Genomic DNA, 20437 nt, shown 5'->3' with positions numbered 1-20437 from the left:
TTAAATTATTTTTCTTTCTTTTTACTACAATAAAAACTATATGGTTAGTTTTGATCGTAGGAAGAACATACGGTATGTTCAAATTTAATCGTTTATCCGTCTTCATGAATTTGTCTCCATCTAATCAATTTTTCAAATATTATCATATTCAAAAGAGGGAAAAAAAAAGAAGGAATCAAAACTTAGAAGAGGAAAAAATTATTTCGAATGCTGAAAACATCCTTTTCTATTTTTTTTATTTCTAAATTATGATATCTTGTGTATCTTTTGTCGATGAGCATTGATTAGATATGATATGTTCAATAAACATTGATTAGATTTCATGCGTTTCATTAATAAAAAATAATGAACATATCAATTTCGTCATAAATTTCAATGAGCAGCTTGCATCCGACATAAATACCTTTAACTTCAATTTCTTTTGGTATTTGTTTAAAAAGATCTAATTTAATATAATTATCACCAAGAAAAAAAAAAGAATCCAAACAGAACGTGACGCTCAATCGAAAAGAAGATTTAATCAAGAAAAAAAAAGGCCAACTGCTTAAAGGGGGGCGTAGGAAGATAGCGAGGATTGCGTCACCCATCCTCATATCTCGGATTTGACAGAAAACTAGAACTAAATCCTAAACCCCTGTCACAAATAAGACATGATCAAGATAAAGAATAATCAAAAGGGTGCATACGAGGGTCTCGAAGCTTCCAAGATCTCGGAATCACGAGACAAAGATCAACGAACGTTGCAATCTATCCTATAAGTGTCCTTCAAGATCTGAATGAGCTCAATTTTCCAAACCACAATCGAAGCCCGACCAAATCAAACCAATATAACACAAAGGCCAATGGATGCCAACGCATATGAAAACGTCATAACTCTAATAAAAGTCTCCAACCAGAGGATAATTACAACCTGATTGATTATGAAATCAAAAGCAACATCGAAATCGATTTCTCTAACATCAATTATTCTTCTTCCTCTTCAGCATGTTCTTGAACCAGTAGGCCGATTCCTTTGGGTATCGCATGTTCGTCTTAAAGTCCACGTAAACCAGACCAAACCTCGAAGTGTAACCCAACCTCCACTCGAAGTTATCGAGGAGAGACCATGCAAAGTATCCGATCACCGTCGCACCATCATCCATCGCCCTCTTCAGCTCAGTGATGTAGCTCTTGTAGAAGTTGATCCTCTTTGTGTCGCGCAAACCTTCTGGTAGAGTGACATTGCCTGGCTGATCCATTCCTATGATCATCATCAACATCATCATCATCATCATCATCGTCGTTGTCAAGAGATCAGAAACTGTGATAACAACGGAGCGAGGAGAACATAGAATGTTTCATACCATTTTCTGCGAGGATGATGACTGGATCACCATAATTTACCTTCACGTAGGTCACAGCTTTGTACATTCCCCATGGAACTATGTAGAGCCAGCCGGAGTAGGCCTGAGAAAAATTCCATTACTAAAAGGTTAATCAACAGTTGCTTGTCAGTGTGGATCAACGCAAGTCACAGATTAGGTGAAAAAGTATTTTAATGAGAAGAAGAAAAGGCATGGTTTTACCCGTGGACCAATCGGGACACCATCTCGGTCAACTGCAAGATATGGAAATGTAAGAAAGAAGGTTAACACAAAGAATGAAGCTATTACAAGGGATCAGCAAATCTAACATTTGAATTCGACGTGCCAGTCGTCTTGGTAGCTGACAGGTTTGGGATTGGTGACTCCATTATCCTTCATGTAGAAAGACGTGTATTGGTTGACACCAACATAATCATATGAACCTTTCACCATCTTCACTTGATCAGCGGTGAATTTAGGAAGCCTGTCCTTGACAATTTCTCGAATTGATTTTGGATAGTATCCATATGTTAGAGGGTGAAGAAACCTGCAAACAGAGAAAGAGATCAATCGGTCACTTAGAGAGTATATACTTGAGAGTTTTCTCAATTGGAATAGGCTGCATTGTTACCATCCAAGGTGGAAATCCCTAGCTCTCTGGGCCGCAGCTTCGTCATTTGCTGAGTGTGTATAAGGCTCGTACCAAACGAAATCCAGAAGAATGCCAATTTTGCCTTTCTGATCTACCTGAATAGAGAGAACACAACAAGAAACAAATGTCGATCATGGTTATATGTTGTATGACAGAATCATGACTTGTGTGCACAAGTCCAAACCTGATACTTTTCGCGATATCTCTTCACTGCAGCTGCATGTGATAAGATGAGATTATGAGTGACGATGTAAGGCTCTGTGGCTGAGTTTCCACCAAATTTGCAGTTGGTACATCTTCCAGGGGCATGAAGGCCGTTGTCATAACCGAGAGCTGACACCACCCTGGGCTCATTGAATGTGAACCAGTTCTTGACTCTATCTCCATACCTCTCAAAGCAGAAGTCTGCATAATTGGCAAATGCATCCCTGCATGATACAACTCATCAGACGGGCTTAAACAATCTCCAATGATTTATAATGCAAAGAGCATTATAGATTAAGGCATTATCAGCAGCCAAGGGCTTACACTATCTTGGGGCTCAGCCAACCCAGATACTCTTTATGAAGTGCCAATGGAAGATCGTAGTGATAGAGATTTGCATAGGGAGTAATGCCTGAAACGAAAAATAGAACGAAAAAAGATTGTCGTTTGTTTCTTTTGATCGTTAAAGGTATAAAGTTACCTTGCAGTATCAAGTAGTCGATTAGCCGGTCATAATAGTCTACGCCTTGCCAATTAATCTCTCCAGTTCCATCTAGAAAACAAAAGTCGTTATCTAACAGGAGTGGATGATGTAAAATTGGTATAGATCAAAGATGAGGACTGGATGATAAAAATAATAATAGAAAAATATGTTTCCAGTACTTGGAAAAATCCTGCTCCAGGAAATGGAGAACCGATATGCGTCAAAGTTGAACTTCTTCATGATGTCGACATCTTCCTGAACCATGAGATGTTACCAAGTTAACATTCTTTAACTCAACAATGAGAAATCGAAACCTATGAATTTTTACAGGCAGTAGCGACTTGTTAAAGACCATAGACTACTCTACCTTGTAGTGATGATATTCATCAACTGATACATCAGCAGTGGCATTGTTGGGAATCATACCTGCGATCAACCAACACACACGAATAGAAATCCTCCAACCAAAAATATTGAATCATTTCAACGAAGAAGATGAAGTAAAAGAGAATAAGAAAGACTGCATGATACCCGGAACCCTAACGAATGCATCCCATATGCACGGTCCCCTGCCGCCCTTGAGCGCCATGCCTTCGACTTGGTAGGCGGAGGCTGCAGTGCCGAAGACGAAGCCCTCGGGAAATGCATCACGGTTTAGTTGGTGGGAGTGGACTCCGACCACGAAGCGTGGATTGATTGATAATATGAAGAGCAAGAAAATGACAAACGATGAGAACAGGATGGAACACATCTTAGAACATATATGATAATATGGATGCAAGACAATACATTTATAGGAGGGCTGAAGAACGGAAAGCATAGAGTGGATAAGAACTCATGATTATTTGCGATTGAATAGTTGATCCATTAACCACCTACTTGAATGGATAGGAACCGAATATCTAGGAAGATTTATTCTATACCGATTTATTATTGTAATCTTCCATGATTTTTCTTTCTTAATATGTATCAAACTATATTGTTTGTGTAATATGGTGAAAAAAATAATTAAATTTGATTTCAGGTGAATAAGTTAGAATTTTTATCAATTAATTATATTATTAATTGATTTATTTTTAATGAGTAATATGATTTTTAAAAATATAAAATTTATTTTTATTGTGTAATATGGTGAAAAAAATAATTAAATTTGATTTCAGGTGAATAAGTTAGAATTTTTATCAATTAATTATATTATTAATTGATTTATTTTTAATGAGTAATATGATTTTTAAAAATATAAAATTTATTTTTATATATGAATAAATAAATACTATATTTTTATTTTGATATATGAAAGTAAAATAATTAAATTAAAAATAAAAAAATTATTTACTTTTCTCCTCCTTTATTCCTACATGAGCATTGACAAGAGATTTGTCGAAGAAAGATAGATAATTTTTTATAATTTTTTATTAATATTTTAAAATATTTAATATTAAAATTATTATAATATATATGATACATATTAATATTTTAATTTTAAAAGTTAATGATTAATAAATCATAGTTATTCAATTATGATGTTAGAATGATTAGTTAATTTAATGTTAATAATAGTTATAATTTATTTAATTAGACATATTTATGTTTTAAAATATTATATTTGAATTTTTATTATTTAATTAGTTTTAAACTTCGAATCATAAATTTATATTTGTTATTTCATAACAAAGAATGGATTTAGAGTTAACTATTATTTTATAATATTTTAAAAATATTAAAATCTAATTTAATAAGATGGATCAAATTGAGGTCTAATGCATGAGAAGAAGGATATTCAAGAACCGATTGGAACATATCTTGAACAATTATGTGAGTGGGAGACTATGTAGAAGACATATACGAAGGCAAAAGAGTAAAAGACATAGAAGTTTAGAAAGTTCCGAGTGGATAAGAACTCAGGATTATTGGAACTACTCGGATGGATAGTTGCTAGATTATCTACAAAAATTTGTTCTATCGAGTATTGATTTATTATTGTAATCATCTATAATTTTTCTTTTTTAACATGTATTAAACTACCTTATTTGTGTAATGTGGTTAAAAAAATAATTAAATTTGATTTCCTATGGATAAGTTATAATTTTTTCAATTAATTATATTATTAATTGATTTATTTCCTAACGAGCAATTTAAAAAATATATATAAAATTTATTTTTGTTTGTGAATAAATAAGTAATATAATTTTATTTTTATCTATGAAAGCAAAATAATTAAATTTAAAATAAAAAAATTATTATTTCCTTTGCTTCTCCTTAAATTCTATATGATGGTTGAAAAGATATTCGTAGAAGAAAGATTGATACTTTTTATTAATTTTTATTAAGATTTTAAAATATTTAATATTAAAATTATTATAATGTATATGATACATAATAATATTAATTTTAAAAATTTATGATTAATAAATCATAATTATTGAATTATGATGTTAGAATGATTAGTTAATTTAATGTTTATTATAGTTATAATTTATTTAATTAGACATATTTATATTTTAAGAAATTATACATGAATTTTTAGTATTTAATTAGTTTTAAACTTGGAATCATACATTTATATTAGTTGTTTCATGAAAAAGAATATATCTAGAGTTAACTATTATTTTATAATATTTTAAAATATTTTTTAAAAAATATTAAAAACTAATTTAATAAGCGAGACAAATTGAGGTTTAATGCATGAGAAGAAGATATCCAAGAACCAAATGGAACATATCTTGAACATAGTCTAATTATATGGATGGGAGACCATGCAGAAGACATTTATAAGAATGCAACACAGCGAAAGACGTAGAAATTTAGAAGGTTCAAGTGAATAAGAACTCAAGATTATTTGGGATTGAATAGTTAATCCATCAACCCTCATTGAGACATACTTAATGATAACAACCAAACGTGAGGTATGTATGTGAGCATGAGAATTACTTGAATGTATAGCAGTTGAACAAGTAGCATGTATGTGAGCATGAGAACTACTCGAACGGATAGTAGTTGGATTATCTATGAAAATTTATTCTATTGGGTATTGATTTATTATTATAATCATCTATTATTTTTCCTTCTTAACATGTATCAAACTATCTTATTTGTGTAATGTGGTTAAAAACATAATTAAATTTGATTTCCTATGGATAATTATAATTTTTTTATCTAGTAATTATATTATTAATTAATTTATTTCATAATGAGCAATATATTTTTTTAAAAAATAATATAAAATTTATTTTTATTTGTGAATAAATAAATAATATATTTTTATTTTTATCTATGAAAGTAAATTAATTAAATTAAAAAATAAAAAAAAATATTATTTCCTTTTCTTGTTTTGAGGGTTGAAAAGAGATTCGTAGAAGGATACTTTTTTATTAATTTTTATTAAGATTTTAAAATATTTAATATTAAAATTATTATAATGTATATGATACATAATAATATTAATTTTAAAATTTTATGATTAATAAATCATAATTATTAAATTATGATGTTAGAATGATTAGTTAATTTAATAATTATTATAGTTATAATTTATTTAATTAGACATATTTATGTTTTAAGAAATTATATGTGAATTTTTAGTATTTAGTTAGTTTTAAACTTGGAATCATAAATTTATATTAGTTATTTCATGAAAAAGAATGGATCTAGAGTTAACTATTATTTTATAATATTTTAAAATATTTTTTAAAAATATTAAGAACTAATTTAATAAGAGTGATCAAATTGAGGTCTAACATATGAGAAGAAAGAGAATCGAATAAAACACATCTTAAACATAGTCTAAATGTGGGTAGGAGACTATGTAGAAGACATTTATAGAAGGGTAGAAGAGCAGAAGGCTAAAGTTCAAGAGGTTTGAGATTGAACATTTGATCCGTCAATTGATAATAGCTTAACATGAGGTACATATATGAAGATTTATTATATCGAATATCAATTTATTATTATCATCATCCATTATTTTTCTTTCTTAACAAGTATCAAACTATATGTTTAATGTGGTTAAAAAAATAATTAAATTTGACCTATGAATAAGTTAGAATTTTTATCAATTAATTATATTATTAATTAATTTATTTCTTAATGAGCAATTTGTTTTATTAAATAATAGAAATTTTATTTTTGTATGTGATTAAATAAATATTATATTTCTATTTTTATCTATGAAAGTAAAATAATTAAATTAAAAATAAAAATATTATTTACTTTTCTTCCCCTTTATTCTTATGTGTGGGTTAAAAAGAGATTCTTGGAAGAAAGATATTTTTTTATTAAATTGTATTAAGATTTTAAAATATTTAATATTAAAATTATTATAATATATATGATACATAATAATATTTTAATTTTAAAATTTTATGATTAATAAATTATAATTATTGAATTATGATGTTAGGATGATTAGTTAATTTAATGTTAATAATAGTTATAATTTATTTAATTAGATATATTTATTTTAAAAGAAATTATATGTGAATTTTTATTATTTAATTAGTTTTAAACTTGGAATCATACATTTATATTAGTTATTTCATGAAAAAGAATGGATTTAGAGTTAAATATTATTTTATAATATTTTAAAATATTTTTTAAAATATTAAAATTTAATTAAATAAAAGTGATCAAATTGAGGTCGGAGTCATGTTAGATTGATTAGATAGATCAGCTAATATGGTCAAGCAATTTTTAACCCATGTTTTAGATTAGGTTGATAATATTGATATGATTATTAACATTTGTATTTATAACTATGCTGGGTTATCCACAATGGAAGTCTGTTATAATATTTTATCACATTACTTCTTGATATGATATATTCTTCTTCCATCCATTGTTAAAAGGAATGTGTAGAGTAGAAATACGATATAGGTTCTCTCTTTTCATTATTGAAAGGTATGTATTTTCATGCTGATGTTGAGAGAGCACACCATAATGTGTGATATATGTTTTTATTATCTTTTGTATGACATCAAGATATGTTACATGTGATTAATGCATAATTTTATTTACTGTATAAGAATTATTATTATATTTTTGATGGGGTAATTATAAGTTATCCCATGTAGTTAACTATGATTAGCATCCCAGTATCTATATTTTAAAAAGTTGTATTATGGTCCATACACTTACGAAAGTAAGTGTATTTTACTTCAATTCTTCTTATGTTATTTATTTTGTTGATGAAAAAAATAGCATGTGTTGTCACATGCAAAAAAATTTGTTCGCCCATCACTCGCTTGCTCGTATGCTCGTCTGCTCGTCCTGTCACTCACTCACGCGCCTGCTTGCCTAATGCAACTATGACACCTACTCACCCGTCACTCACATGTTGCAATTTTTATCCTTTTCATTCACAATCTTTTTGCACGGGACAATACATGCAATTTTTTTTATCGATGAAATTAACAATGTAAGAAGAATTGGGGTTAAATATTTTATCTTTTTATATGTAGAGACTCCAATTCTATTTTTTAAAGTTGAGTAATGGATGATAAAAAAATAATAGAAAAATATGTTTCCAATACTTGGAAAAATCCTGCTCCAAGAGATTGAGAACCGATATACATCAAATTTGAACTTCTTCGTGATGTTGATATCTTCTTAAAGCATGAGATGTTACCATGTTCACATTAGTAATGAGAGATCGAAACCTAAGAATTGCTATAGGTAGTTGATAAGAGATTCCTCGAAGAAAGATAGATAATTTTTATTAAGATTTTAAAATATTTAATATTAAAATTATTATAATATATATGATACATAATATTATTTTAATTTTAAAATTTAATGATTAATAAATCATAGTTATTGAATAATGATGTTAGAATGATTAGTTAATTTAATGTTAATAATAGTTATAATTTATTTAATTAGACATATTTATGTTTTAAAAAATTATATGTGAATTTTTATTATTTAATTAGTTTTAAACTTGAAATCATAAATTTATATTTGTTATTTCATGAATAAGAATAGATTTAGAGTTAACTATTATTTTATAATATTTTAAAAAATATTAAAATCTAATTTAATGAGATGGATCAAATTGAGGTCTAACGCATGAGAAGAAGGATATCCAAGAACCGAATAAAACATATCTTGAACATAGTCTGATTATGTTGGTGGGAGACTATGCAGAAGATATTTATAGGAAGGCAAAAGAGCGAAAGGCATAGAAGTTTAGAAGGTTCGAATAGATAAGAACTCAGGATTATTTGGGATTGAACGGTTAATCTATCAACCCTCATTGAGACCTACTTAACGGATAACAACCAAACATAAGGTACGTATGTGAGCATGAGAACCAAACATAAGGTACGTATGTGAGCATGAGAACTATTTGAATGCATAACGGTGGACAAGTAGCACGTATGTGAGCATGGGAACTACTTGGATGGAAAATAGCTAGATTATCTATGAAAATTTGTTCTATCAGGTATTGATTTATTATTGTAATCATCCATTATTTTTCTTTCTTAACATGTATCAAACTACTTTATTTGTGTAATGTGGTTAAAAAAAAATTAAATTTGATATCCTGTGTATAAGTTATAATTTTTGTCAATTAATTATATTATTAATTGATTTATTTCCTAATGAGTAATATATTTTTTTTAAAAAAATAATATAAAATTTTATTTTTGTTTTGAATAAATAAATAATATATTTCTATTTTTATCTATGAAAGGAAAATAATTAAATAAAAAATAAAAAATATTATTTATTTTTCTTTTCCTTTAATCATATATGATAGTTGTAAAGAGATTTGTAGAAGAAAGATAGATACTTTTTATTAATTTTTATTAAGATTTTAAAATATTTAATATTAAAATTATTATAATGTATATGATACATAATAATATTAATTTTAAAATTTTATTATTAATAAATCATAATCATTGAATTGTGATGTTAGAATGATTAGTTAATTTAATGTTTATAATAGTTATAATTTATTTAATTATACATATATATGTTTTAAGAAATTATATATGAATTCTTAGTATTTAATTAGTTTTAAACTTGGAATCATATATTTATATTAGTTATTTCATGAAAAAGATGGATCTAGAGTTAACTATTATTTTATAATATTTTTAAAAATTATTAAAAACTAATTTAATAAGAGGAATCAAACTAAGGTCTAACGCATGAGAAGCAGGATGAAAACCGAATAGAACACATCTTGAACATAGTCTGATGATGTGGGTGAGAGAATATGCAGAAGATATTTATAAGAGGGCAGAATAGCAAAAGGTATAGAAGTTCAAGAGGTTCAAGTACATGAGAACTCAGGATATTTGGTATTGAACAATTGATTCGTCAACCTTCGTTGAGACCTACTTTTATAAAGAGTAGCTCGACATGAGGGACATATATGGGAACTACTTAGACCGATAATAGCTGGGTTATAAGATTTGTTTTATCGAGTATCAATTTATTATTTTAATCATCCATTATTTTTATTTCTTAACATGTATCAAACTAACTTGTTTGTTTAATATGGTTGAAGAAATAATTAAATTTGATTTCCTATGGATAAGTTAGAATTTTTGTCAATTAATTATATTATTAATTGATTTGATTCTTAATGAGCAATATGTTTTTTAAATAATATAAAATTTATATTTTATATGTGAATAAATAAATAAATATTTCTATTTTTATCTATGAAAATAAAATAATTAAATTAAAAATATTATTTACTTTTCTTCTCCTTTATTCCTATGTGAGAGTTGAAAGAGATTTCGGAGAAAGATAGATTTTTTTATTAATTTTTATTAAGATTTTAAAATATTTAATATTAAAATTACTATAATGTATATGATACATAATAATATTTTAATTTTAAAATTTTATGATTAATAAATTATAATTATTGAATTATGATGTTAGAATGATTAGCTAATTTAATGTTAATAATATTTATAATTTATTTAATTAGACATATTTATGTTTTAAGAAATTATATGTGAATTTTTATTATTTAATTAGTTTTAAACTTGGAATCAAAAATTTATATTAGTTATTTCATGAAAAAGAATGGATTTTGAGTTAAACTATTATTTATAATATTTTATAATATTTTTAAAAATATTAAAAATTAATTTAATAAAAGGAATCAAATCGAGGTCAGACTCAAGTTAGATTGGTTAGATAGATCAACCTATATGGTCAAGCATTTTTTAACTCACGTTTTAGATTAGGTTGATGATACAATGGAAGTCTGTTATAATATTTTATCATATTACTTCTTGATGTGATAATTAGAGTTTTCTTCCATCCATTGTTAAAAGGAATGTGTAGAGTAGAAATACGATATAGGTTCTCTCCTTTCGTTATTATCTTTTAAATTATTAATTTTATATAAAATTTTAATTTCCTCCTCGCTCGCTACTCGCATGTTGTAAATTTTATCCTTTTCATTCACAATCTTTTTGCATGTGACAATACATGTTATTTTTTTATCGATGAAATTAACAATGTAAGAAGAATCAGGGTTAAATATTATTTTTTATATGTAGAGACTCCAATGCTACTTTTTAAAGATGAGTAACGGATGATAAAAAAATAATAGAAAAATATGTTTCCAGTACTTAGAAAAATCGAGATCGAGAATCGATATGCATCAAAGTTGAACTTCTTTGTGATGTTGATATCATACGAATAGAAATCCTTCAACCAACACACACGAATAGAAATCCTTCAAGGAAAAATATTAAATCATTTCAGTGAAGAAGGTGAAGTAAAAGAGAAAGAGAAAGATTACATGATACCCAAAACCCTAACGAATGCAACCCATATGCTCGGTCCTCTGTCGCCCTTGAGCGCCATGCCCTCAACTTAGTAGGCAGAGCTTGCAGTGCTAAAGACGAGACGAAGCCCTCGAGAAATGCATCACGATTTAGTTGGTGGGCTCCAACCATAAAGCGTGGATTGCTGGTTGATAGGAGGGAGAGCAAGAGGTCAACGCACGAGAAGAAGGACGAGAACCAGATGGAACCAGGTGGTTGATTCTTCGACCACTTGTTCTTCGACCACTTGTTTGAACGGATAGCATCGAGTATCAATTTTACTTGAAACTATATTATTTGTGTAATGTGGTTAAAAATAATAATTAAATTTGATTTCTCATGGATATGTTAGATTTTTTGTCAATTAATTATATTATTAATTAATTTATTTTTTAATGAGTAATATGATTTTTAAAAAATATATAAAATTTATTTTTGTATGTAAATAAATAAATATTATATTTCTATTTTTATTTATGAAAGAAAAATAATTAAATTAAAAATAAAAATAAAAATATTATTTACTTTTCTCCTCCTTTATTCCTATATGAGGGTTTACAAGAGATTCCTCAAAGAAAGATAGATATTTTTTATTAAGATTTAAAATATTTAATATTACAATTATTATAATATATATTATGCATGATAATATTTTAATTTTAAAAGTTTATGATTAATAAATCATAATTATTTAATTATGATGTTAGAATGATTAGTTAATTTAATGTTAATAATAGTTATAATTTATTTAATTATACATATTTATATTTTAAAAAATTATATGTGAATTTTTATTATTTAGTTAGTTTTAAATTTGGAATCATAAATTTATATTAGTTATTTCATGAAAAAGAATGGATTTAGAATTAACTATTATTTTATAATATTTTTTAAAAAAAATTAAAATATAATTTAATAAGAATGATCAAATTGAGGTCTGACGCACGAGAAGAAGGGTGAGAACCGAATGGAACATATCTTGAACGTAGTTTGATATGTGAGTGAGAGACTATGCATAAGACATTTATAGGAATGCAGAAGAGAAGGTATAGAAGTTTAGGAGGTTCGAATGGATAAAAACTTAGGATTATTTAGGATTGAATAGTTATCCATCAACGTTGAGACCTACTTGAATGAATAACAATCGAACATGAGATACATATGTGAGCATGGAAACTATTTCATAACACATAAGTGAGCATGGAAACTACTTGGATGGATAATAGTTGGATTATCCATGAAGATGTATTATATCAGGTATTGATTTATTATTGTAATAATCTATTATTTTTCTTTGTATCAAACTACCTTATTTGTATAATGTGATTAAAGAAATAATTAAAATTGATTTCCCATGGATAAGTTAGATTTTTATCAATTAATTATATTATTAATTGATTTATTTCCTAATGAGCAATATATTTTTTTTAAAAAATAATATAAATTTTATTTTTATCTATGAATAAATAAATAATGTATTTCTATTTTTATCTATGAAAGTAAAATAATTAAAATAAAAATATAAAAATATTATTTACTTTTCTTCTCCTTTAATCAATTCCTTAAAGAAAAATAGATATTTTTTTTATTAATTTTTATTAAAATTTTAAAATATTTAATATTTAATATTAAAATTACTATAATGTATATGATACGTAATAATATTTTAATTTTAAATTTTTATAATTAATAAATCATAATTATTGAATTGTGATGTTAGAATGATTAATTAATTTAATGTTAATAACAGTTATAATTTATTTTTCAACGAAGCAGCCAATCATAGCTTATGCATCAATGGCCACCTCCTATGCTTGTAATAGTAATCACAAATGTAGTTTACAAGATTATTGAAATAACTTCACCTTCTATAATTACAAGTTATCGAGATCCAAATCAATTACAACATTTAGGAAAAAAAAATCTTCATCTAATGCGACCGAGATAAACATATGGATCTATAGTATTGATATCCTAAAGTGTATTTACAAAACAGCCTTAGTAGATAGACAAAAGAGAGTTTTAACTTGAGTTTTCGAAGTAATTTAATCAGAGGGTTTATATCATCACAAAGCTCCATCGATTATTTTCACAAATGTTTTACATTTATGGATATCAAAGGTGTCGTGTGTGCAATGCATGTATTGGCTTTGGAGAAGTGAAATCGAATCAAATTTTATCTTTTTTTTTGTCTACATTCTTCTTCCTTTCCTCTTCTGGTTGTTTAAAGTGCCCACTATCTATTATATATCTATGTTCCAATGCACATAGCATTTACTAAACAATAATTTTTATTAGAACGTTTATTAAGAGAAACAAAGAAATATGAAGGTGATTCCATAATATAGAGGTGTTCGTCTTCTTGAATCTTTTCTCTTTCTGTTTGCTGTTATTTTTGTTCTGGAATTGCTTTCGAAAGATATCCAAAGCATGGAGTTCCCAGTTTATGAGGAAATCAATGTATCCTAAAGAAAATTGCTTGATATTTACATGTTCTCGCTCCAGCTCTTACAGTTCTTCCACACCAGTGCGATGTGAAGAAGATGAGTGAGATCCACACAAATAATTCTCACAGCTGTCCTCTGGGCTGCTTAGGTTGGGATATATATATATATGGATGGCCCTCTCCCTTAGCAGTTAGCACAGGAGGCCAACAGCCCATTGTAATAGACCCCTCCCTCATTGTTATAATTTAATTAGACATATTTATATTTTAAGAAATTATATGTGAATTTTTATTATTTAATTAGTTTTAAACTTGGAATCATAAATTTATATTAGTTATTTCACGAAAAAGAATGGATCTATAGAGTTAACTATTATTTTATTATATTTTTAAAATATTTTTAAAAATATTAAAAATTAATTTAATAAGAGGGATCATCATCTCCTTGAACGAAAAAGAAAAATCAATTATCATCTTCATCGGACTCGTTATGACATATTGAGCTCTTTCGAGCCGTAATAACAAACACAGGAGCAGAAATCACGCTTTGGTTCACCGGAGATGTCTCCGGACAGACTAATTCCTCCTGTTTGCAGTCGGCAGGAAAAGATAGCAATTCAAACAGGTAATTTTCCATGTAGACTCAAACCGAGGGCTGAAGCTTCGTCTATTTGAGCAGGTCAAAAGACGATCGGAGGAGAGAACATGGAGAGGATTCGGATGAGAACAGAGAGAGAGAAAGGAGACACTGACGGCGTTCATGTAGAAACTGTGACTAATTGGCGGTCATCGGAGCCTTCAGCGGCAAGGAAGGCAAGGGGCTCCTTAGCGGCGAGCGCTGCGTCGGCACCTCAGAGAGCCGCCGCCCGTCCGCGTCATAGTAAATGACCCCGGAGAAGTCCAGCGGCTGGCACTTCTCCCCCATCAGTATCGACCTCCGCCACACCCCGTCCCCGCCGTCCTCCAGCTCGCCGTTGGCGTCCTCCTCGACGGCCATCTTCTTCCCGCGGGCGGAAGGGATGACGTTGCACCGGCGCCTGGACAGCTTCCTGGCTGCGCGCGCCATGCGTGCGGAGCAGGTGGAAACCAGGGACATCACCGCGTGGAGCAGCCCGATCGACATGGGCGTGTTTGTGGAACTCATCAAGGACAGTCTTCCGATCAGTTCCTGTGACGTCTTCCCTCCCTCGTACGTACTTATAAGCTGGATGAGCAGGAAGGCAGGTCCGGGGTTCACGTTTCTTGCACTTGCTTCCCTGTCGTTTACATGGAGCCGTGCGTTCATGGTCATCAGGGGATGACGGATTTGGACCACAAGAGACACGTAGAGACAAAGAAGACGATAAATGGGTTCAATTTTTATTGATGTGATGTATTTAAGCATTGATTAGATTTCATGGGTTAGAGTTTCCATTAATAAAAAATAATGAACATCTAAATTTCGATTCTCAGCTTGCATCCGACATCAACGAGTGGAAGCTCCACTCCGTTCGCTTCCAATCTGAACAGAGAACAGAAGTGGATCGATTCACGAAACCACTACTCCAGAGCTGATCCATCTGCTTCCGATCTGAACGCACAAAAGAAAGGGATGACTCGATAGAATAACATGAAAGACACAAGCATTCTCTGTCGACTTCATTTTCCTTCTCCGCAGCCATTTCATCGTTGAATAAGAGAGATCGTGTGTCGAGGACTTGTGCAAGCGTTTTCCACGCTTGCGGCTCTGCTTCTTCTGTGTCTGAAATCTGACCGCATGACTGAGAACTTAGTGTAATGGTCGGTGAAGGAGACCCACCACCGATGTCACCGAGCTCCGACCCATGAACGACCCGTGGACATCCACTGGGGAGAGAAGATGCATGCGAGATTCCTCCTTTTCCAATTCCAATGTTAGTTTATGTAATCCAATGAAGTAGAATGCATTAAAATACCTAACTTTGATGCTTGTGGATCTATCGGTTGACTGCAGAAGCATTGGTTCGAATGTATGTGGCTCGAGGAAGCACAAGTGGCACCACAAACTTGTGCTCTCATTGTTGTCCATTAAGTGCACAAGCTGTTCGAACAAACTACACATATGAAACAGTGGTGACCTACAAACACCAACAATGAGATATGGCATTCGCCAGTGGAGAGAGGAGAACATATTTGGCTTATCTGATGTCAATATACCTACGTGACACTCCATGTATAGTCCCTGATAAATTACTTCACAAAAGAAAACATGAGGCTGCAAAGAGGTTAAAAAAATTAAAATATATTGAATCAAATATATTAAAAAATTAAAATATATTGAATCGAATGGTTAGGTTTGATTTAATTATTGAATCAAATATATTTTAAAAAATAAAATAAACTAATTGACTCGATCGATTTTTGGATAACCCGATGTATCGATTGGGTTACATGAAACCGATTTCATTTTGTAACATAATAAAAACACTACTTAAATATCTTTAACTTAAAATCTGTTTTTTTATTTGTTTAAAATGATATTTATGTCAATCATCAAATCATGATTGACGTGAGAAATAAATTAAAACTGATCTAATGTAATATAATTATCACAAATATTTATATTTATAATATTCATTGATATTATCAATTTATTGTTTTTATATAATTTAATTTTAATATTCTATATTAATATAATTTTAAATTATTTATTTATTTATAAAATAATATTAATTGAACATATGGTTCGTCCAATGACCCGATGCTTAATTAGGTCATTTTCCAGTTCGATTATATATATATATACACAAATGAAGGTCAAAGTACAGAACCGAATACTTCAAGTTGGTTCAGCACATCTCACGAGCATGCATCTCGACTTACGTGTATGAATAATACATGTCCACGTCAGCGTTCATGCTCGCACGTGTCACGTAATGTCAACCTTTTAATCACAATGCGCGTTTTCCATTTGGAAGAAGAATAAATTGGTCGATCTCATGGAAATCACCCATTGCTAATGAGGTGGCTTATATAGTTGAGACTCCAATTTTGAATATTCGTGTTGGTTTTGGAAATTATGATGATGCCCTTTGAGATGGGGAAGTTAGTTATTAGGTTGGCATTCCTTCTAAACTGCTTATTAATATAATATATATGTATGAGTTAAGGCCGAATTTAAAATAATCTCATCTTCTCATATCGATTAAGAAGATAATAATACGATCAAATTAACTATAAAACATTCCTTGGATGTAATTAAATTAGCCTCAAAGCATCCTACGACAATAATGTGATCAAATTAATCTATGGTGGAATCGATCACAAACTATCCAATAAAGATGATATTATTAAATTAATAACAAAGTATCTTACAATAACAAAAACATCTTTCAATTGGCCACAAAGCATTCGATGTGATCATTAGCCTATTAAATTTGTGTCATGACTCCTTTCATGTATCAAATGCAGGTAGATAATACGAGGGGCATGCCACGTAAGCAACAAGGGACACATCATGCCCATTTAGATGAGATATCATATGTATTAAATCCTAAATTTTGATGATGAAATCAATAAATGATTTTATGATTTAATAAGTGTTTGAGAAAAATGATGTATGACTAACTTCGATTATGAAAAGATAAATCAATTGAAGTAGGAGAATTAGACATTAGACTAGAGTGGATCATGTCATATACCGGGCATCAGGCATGAAAGATCAAACATTACGCAAATATCAAATGTTACATGAGATCATGCCAATAAATTGGATAATATGTCAAAAGCAAGGATGATGCGCCAAAAGTTCAAACAAAATATCGGAGGAACCAATGACATATCAAACAATATATGATTCATGATTGTAATCGAAATAATTTAGATTTTAATTGAGTTGATTTTAAGTGTAACTATGCCAATTTAATTAAGGACTTATTGACCTGAATTAGGATTAAATTGGGCCTATTATAAGATTAAATTCAATGACATAAAGTTGGGTTAGATGGTAGTACTACCAGACTAGACGATGGAACCGTCTATAAATTGAAAAGTACGAAGAATACGTTTTCGAATAATCCGATAGTGGTACCGCCAATGTCAAGTGGTAGTATCACCCAGACTAACGGTAGTACTAGCATAATTTTCTAGGCTATGTCAAGCGATGGTACCACCCAAGCAAGCGGTGGTACTGCCAAAGCTCAGTCTCTCAGACTCTATTAGACGATAGTATCACCCACTTGCGATAGTACCGCTAGTACTCCTGAAAACCTAAGGATAAGACTTTTTAGCTTCATTTTAGAAGTTATTTGGAGCCTATAAATACTTCGTTTAAGATAGTAAGAAAAGAGCATAAAATACTTGTGATTCTAAGTGTGTAAACTTTATTGAAAGTCTTGAGTTCCTTTCTCCTTAAGCTTCTAAATCATTCTTAAGCTTCTAAATCATTCTAAGGGTGGTGTGATGATTACTTGTAAAAGAGAGTTGTAAAGATTCTCTCCTACCTATGAAAAAGAGAAAAGAGTTATAATAATGGTACTTTATCTTCACCCATTAAAAAGAAGATCGTCGATAAAACTCGATAGTCTCAACGGAGAAGGAATCGAGGGTGGACGTAGATCGCGATGACCGAATCATTATAAATCTAGTATGCATTTCCTTTTATTGCTTACCAATTTAATTACTTATGACACTTACTCATATTATAAGTTAAACATAATTTTGATATCGGTTTCGAATCCGCTAATACCTTTAAGATCATAACAATATAGAACTAACGAGGGTATATCGATTTGACCCTGTTACTCTAACAGGACTTGGTTTCATGACATTGGTGGTGTGGCACTAACGAGGGTGTATCGATTTGACCCCACAAGATCAGCTATACAATACTTAGAGGAAAGCTAACTCAACAAATGTGTTACTCTATAATCGTATTCCTAACAATTTAGCTCACAATCTCATAACCAATTAATGATCGAAGAATTCATATAACAATTCTCGATTGTTGCCATAATCTCATCCTAACAATCATCCATCACATTATAGAAAAGTCACTCAAGTATATTATCAAGGGACTCCTCGCTTGACATAGTTATTAACTTCAAACCTTAACCAAATCCTCCAAACCCACCACTAGCGGAACATTCTTGACACACCACGATGGAGATGGCTGAACCATAGATGAACAAGGAGATGACATATACCCTTCTGGTCGAATTAGTGTCTAGATCTCATGTATGCTAAGCAGGACCGGTTTGACTCTTCCTCATTCATTTCAAAATCATAGCACTATTTGGAGACCATCTGATAGGAAGTCTCACTAATCTTTCCTGTTTATCTCTCTTTATTTCTTTTTCTTTATATTTTTCAATAAAAAAATACCTTCTTTCTCTTAGAATCATGACAATTATATATATATAGGCTTAAAAGAGGCTCCCACTTTTGCATTGTCCAGCCTACCTTTCTTTCCCTGTCGACTCCATCGATCGAAGCTTTCGTTGGGAATAAATGTCACAACACAGATGGATTCTTCTCAGCTACCATTTATGTTTCACTGGTTAAGTATTTCCAATCGGTCATGTCATGCTTTACTGATCCTTAATAGCGATGCCACACCTGTATTCGTCGACGACCTCTGCTCCTTCGTCTTCAATCTCTTAGCCCAAATGTTAAATGGCAGAGATGTGCGTCTTCGATTTGGTGTTTGGCAATTAGGCTTTTTGCTCTTCGAAGGATCATTCATGCCACTTACAATTCCTTCGACTCTGCCAGGAAATCATTTGTTAGATCGACTTCTATGTAGACAACATAGTTTGAAGTTGGCAGAACGTCGGAAAGACTCGAGGGTGGCAGTAAGGATCAATGACCCAAGAGTAGAATAGAACAACTTTGTCCCTGTGTTGCAAGTCGACAGAATATAGGATGGAGGAGAGATTGTCTTTGAGTGGAAGACGTTGATGCGTGTCGTCTTCCCTTTCTCCGTGGATAAGCTCCAAGTTTCGGACGACCATTTCCTGTCCCTTCATCCCCACCCTTCCCTGTCCTTTGCATGATTCTGCCAGGCACAGCAACTGCAGGGTGGTGAAACGTCTTCATCCCTTCCCTTTGTCCGCTTCTCACCTAAAGAGCCATTCATCATTCGCAACCTCACCACTCACTGCTCCAACCCATATTTCATGGCCAATTTAATGTCTTCTCATCCCGTGTCATGAGACGGCCGGCCAAGGCTTCATCTGCAACTCGGCATGCCCACCTTGTACAGGTTGGCAGAGTAGAAGACCAAGAGACAGTTGGTACCATAATAATTAGTGTCTCCACATGATGCTTACCTAAACATGCATCGCCCACCAACTTGCTCATTCCTTGGTGGAGAAGCGAGACCACTCCGTTAACTTGGATTAGATTATGTGGCCAAATAACTTAGATAAAGATATATTAGATGCTTAATTACATCAATTATTATTATAAGTCTTCTTGTGCATAGAATCCAATTCAATAATGTCGTAGAAAGATAAGCATTGCATAATATTTCAATCTTAAGCATTTCTGTTG

General features: G+C 30.3%; 2 protein-coding genes across 2 annotated transcripts; both read right to left on the bottom strand.

Moving 5' to 3' along the window:
- Positions 1-851: 851 nt before the first annotated feature.
- LOC135606550 (beta-glucosidase 26-like) lies at positions 852-3469 on the bottom strand. Its single transcript, XM_065097581.1, has 11 exons — positions 3215-3469; positions 3051-3109; positions 2863-2938; positions 2681-2752; positions 2524-2611; positions 2180-2423; positions 1975-2090; positions 1673-1890; positions 1566-1597; positions 1344-1446; positions 852-1240 (listed from the first exon to the last, which is right to left on the bottom strand). The coding sequence occupies exons 1-11, from the start codon at positions 3432-3434 to the stop codon at positions 960-962; spliced, it is 1509 nt and encodes a 502-aa protein (XP_064953653.1). The 5' UTR covers positions 3435-3469; the 3' UTR covers positions 852-959.
- An 11068-nt stretch (positions 3470-14537) lies between these two features.
- LOC103974869 (uncharacterized) lies at positions 14538-15248 on the bottom strand. Its single transcript, XM_009389772.3, has one exon. It carries the CDS (start codon positions 15216-15218, stop codon positions 14703-14705), a length of 516 nt encoding a protein of 171 aa, XP_009388047.3. The 5' UTR covers positions 15219-15248; the 3' UTR covers positions 14538-14702.
- Between the last annotated feature and the right edge of the window lie 5189 nt (positions 15249-20437).

Source organism: Musa acuminata, chromosome BXJ2-3, assembly GCF_036884655.1.
Source record: "Musa acuminata AAA Group cultivar baxijiao chromosome BXJ2-3, Cavendish_Baxijiao_AAA, whole genome shotgun sequence".
Classification (NCBI taxonomy): domain Eukaryota; kingdom Viridiplantae; phylum Streptophyta; class Magnoliopsida; order Zingiberales; family Musaceae; genus Musa; species Musa acuminata.
The sequence above is the reverse complement of the archived record's forward strand: the minus strand, read 5'-3'. Positions and strand labels throughout refer to the sequence as shown.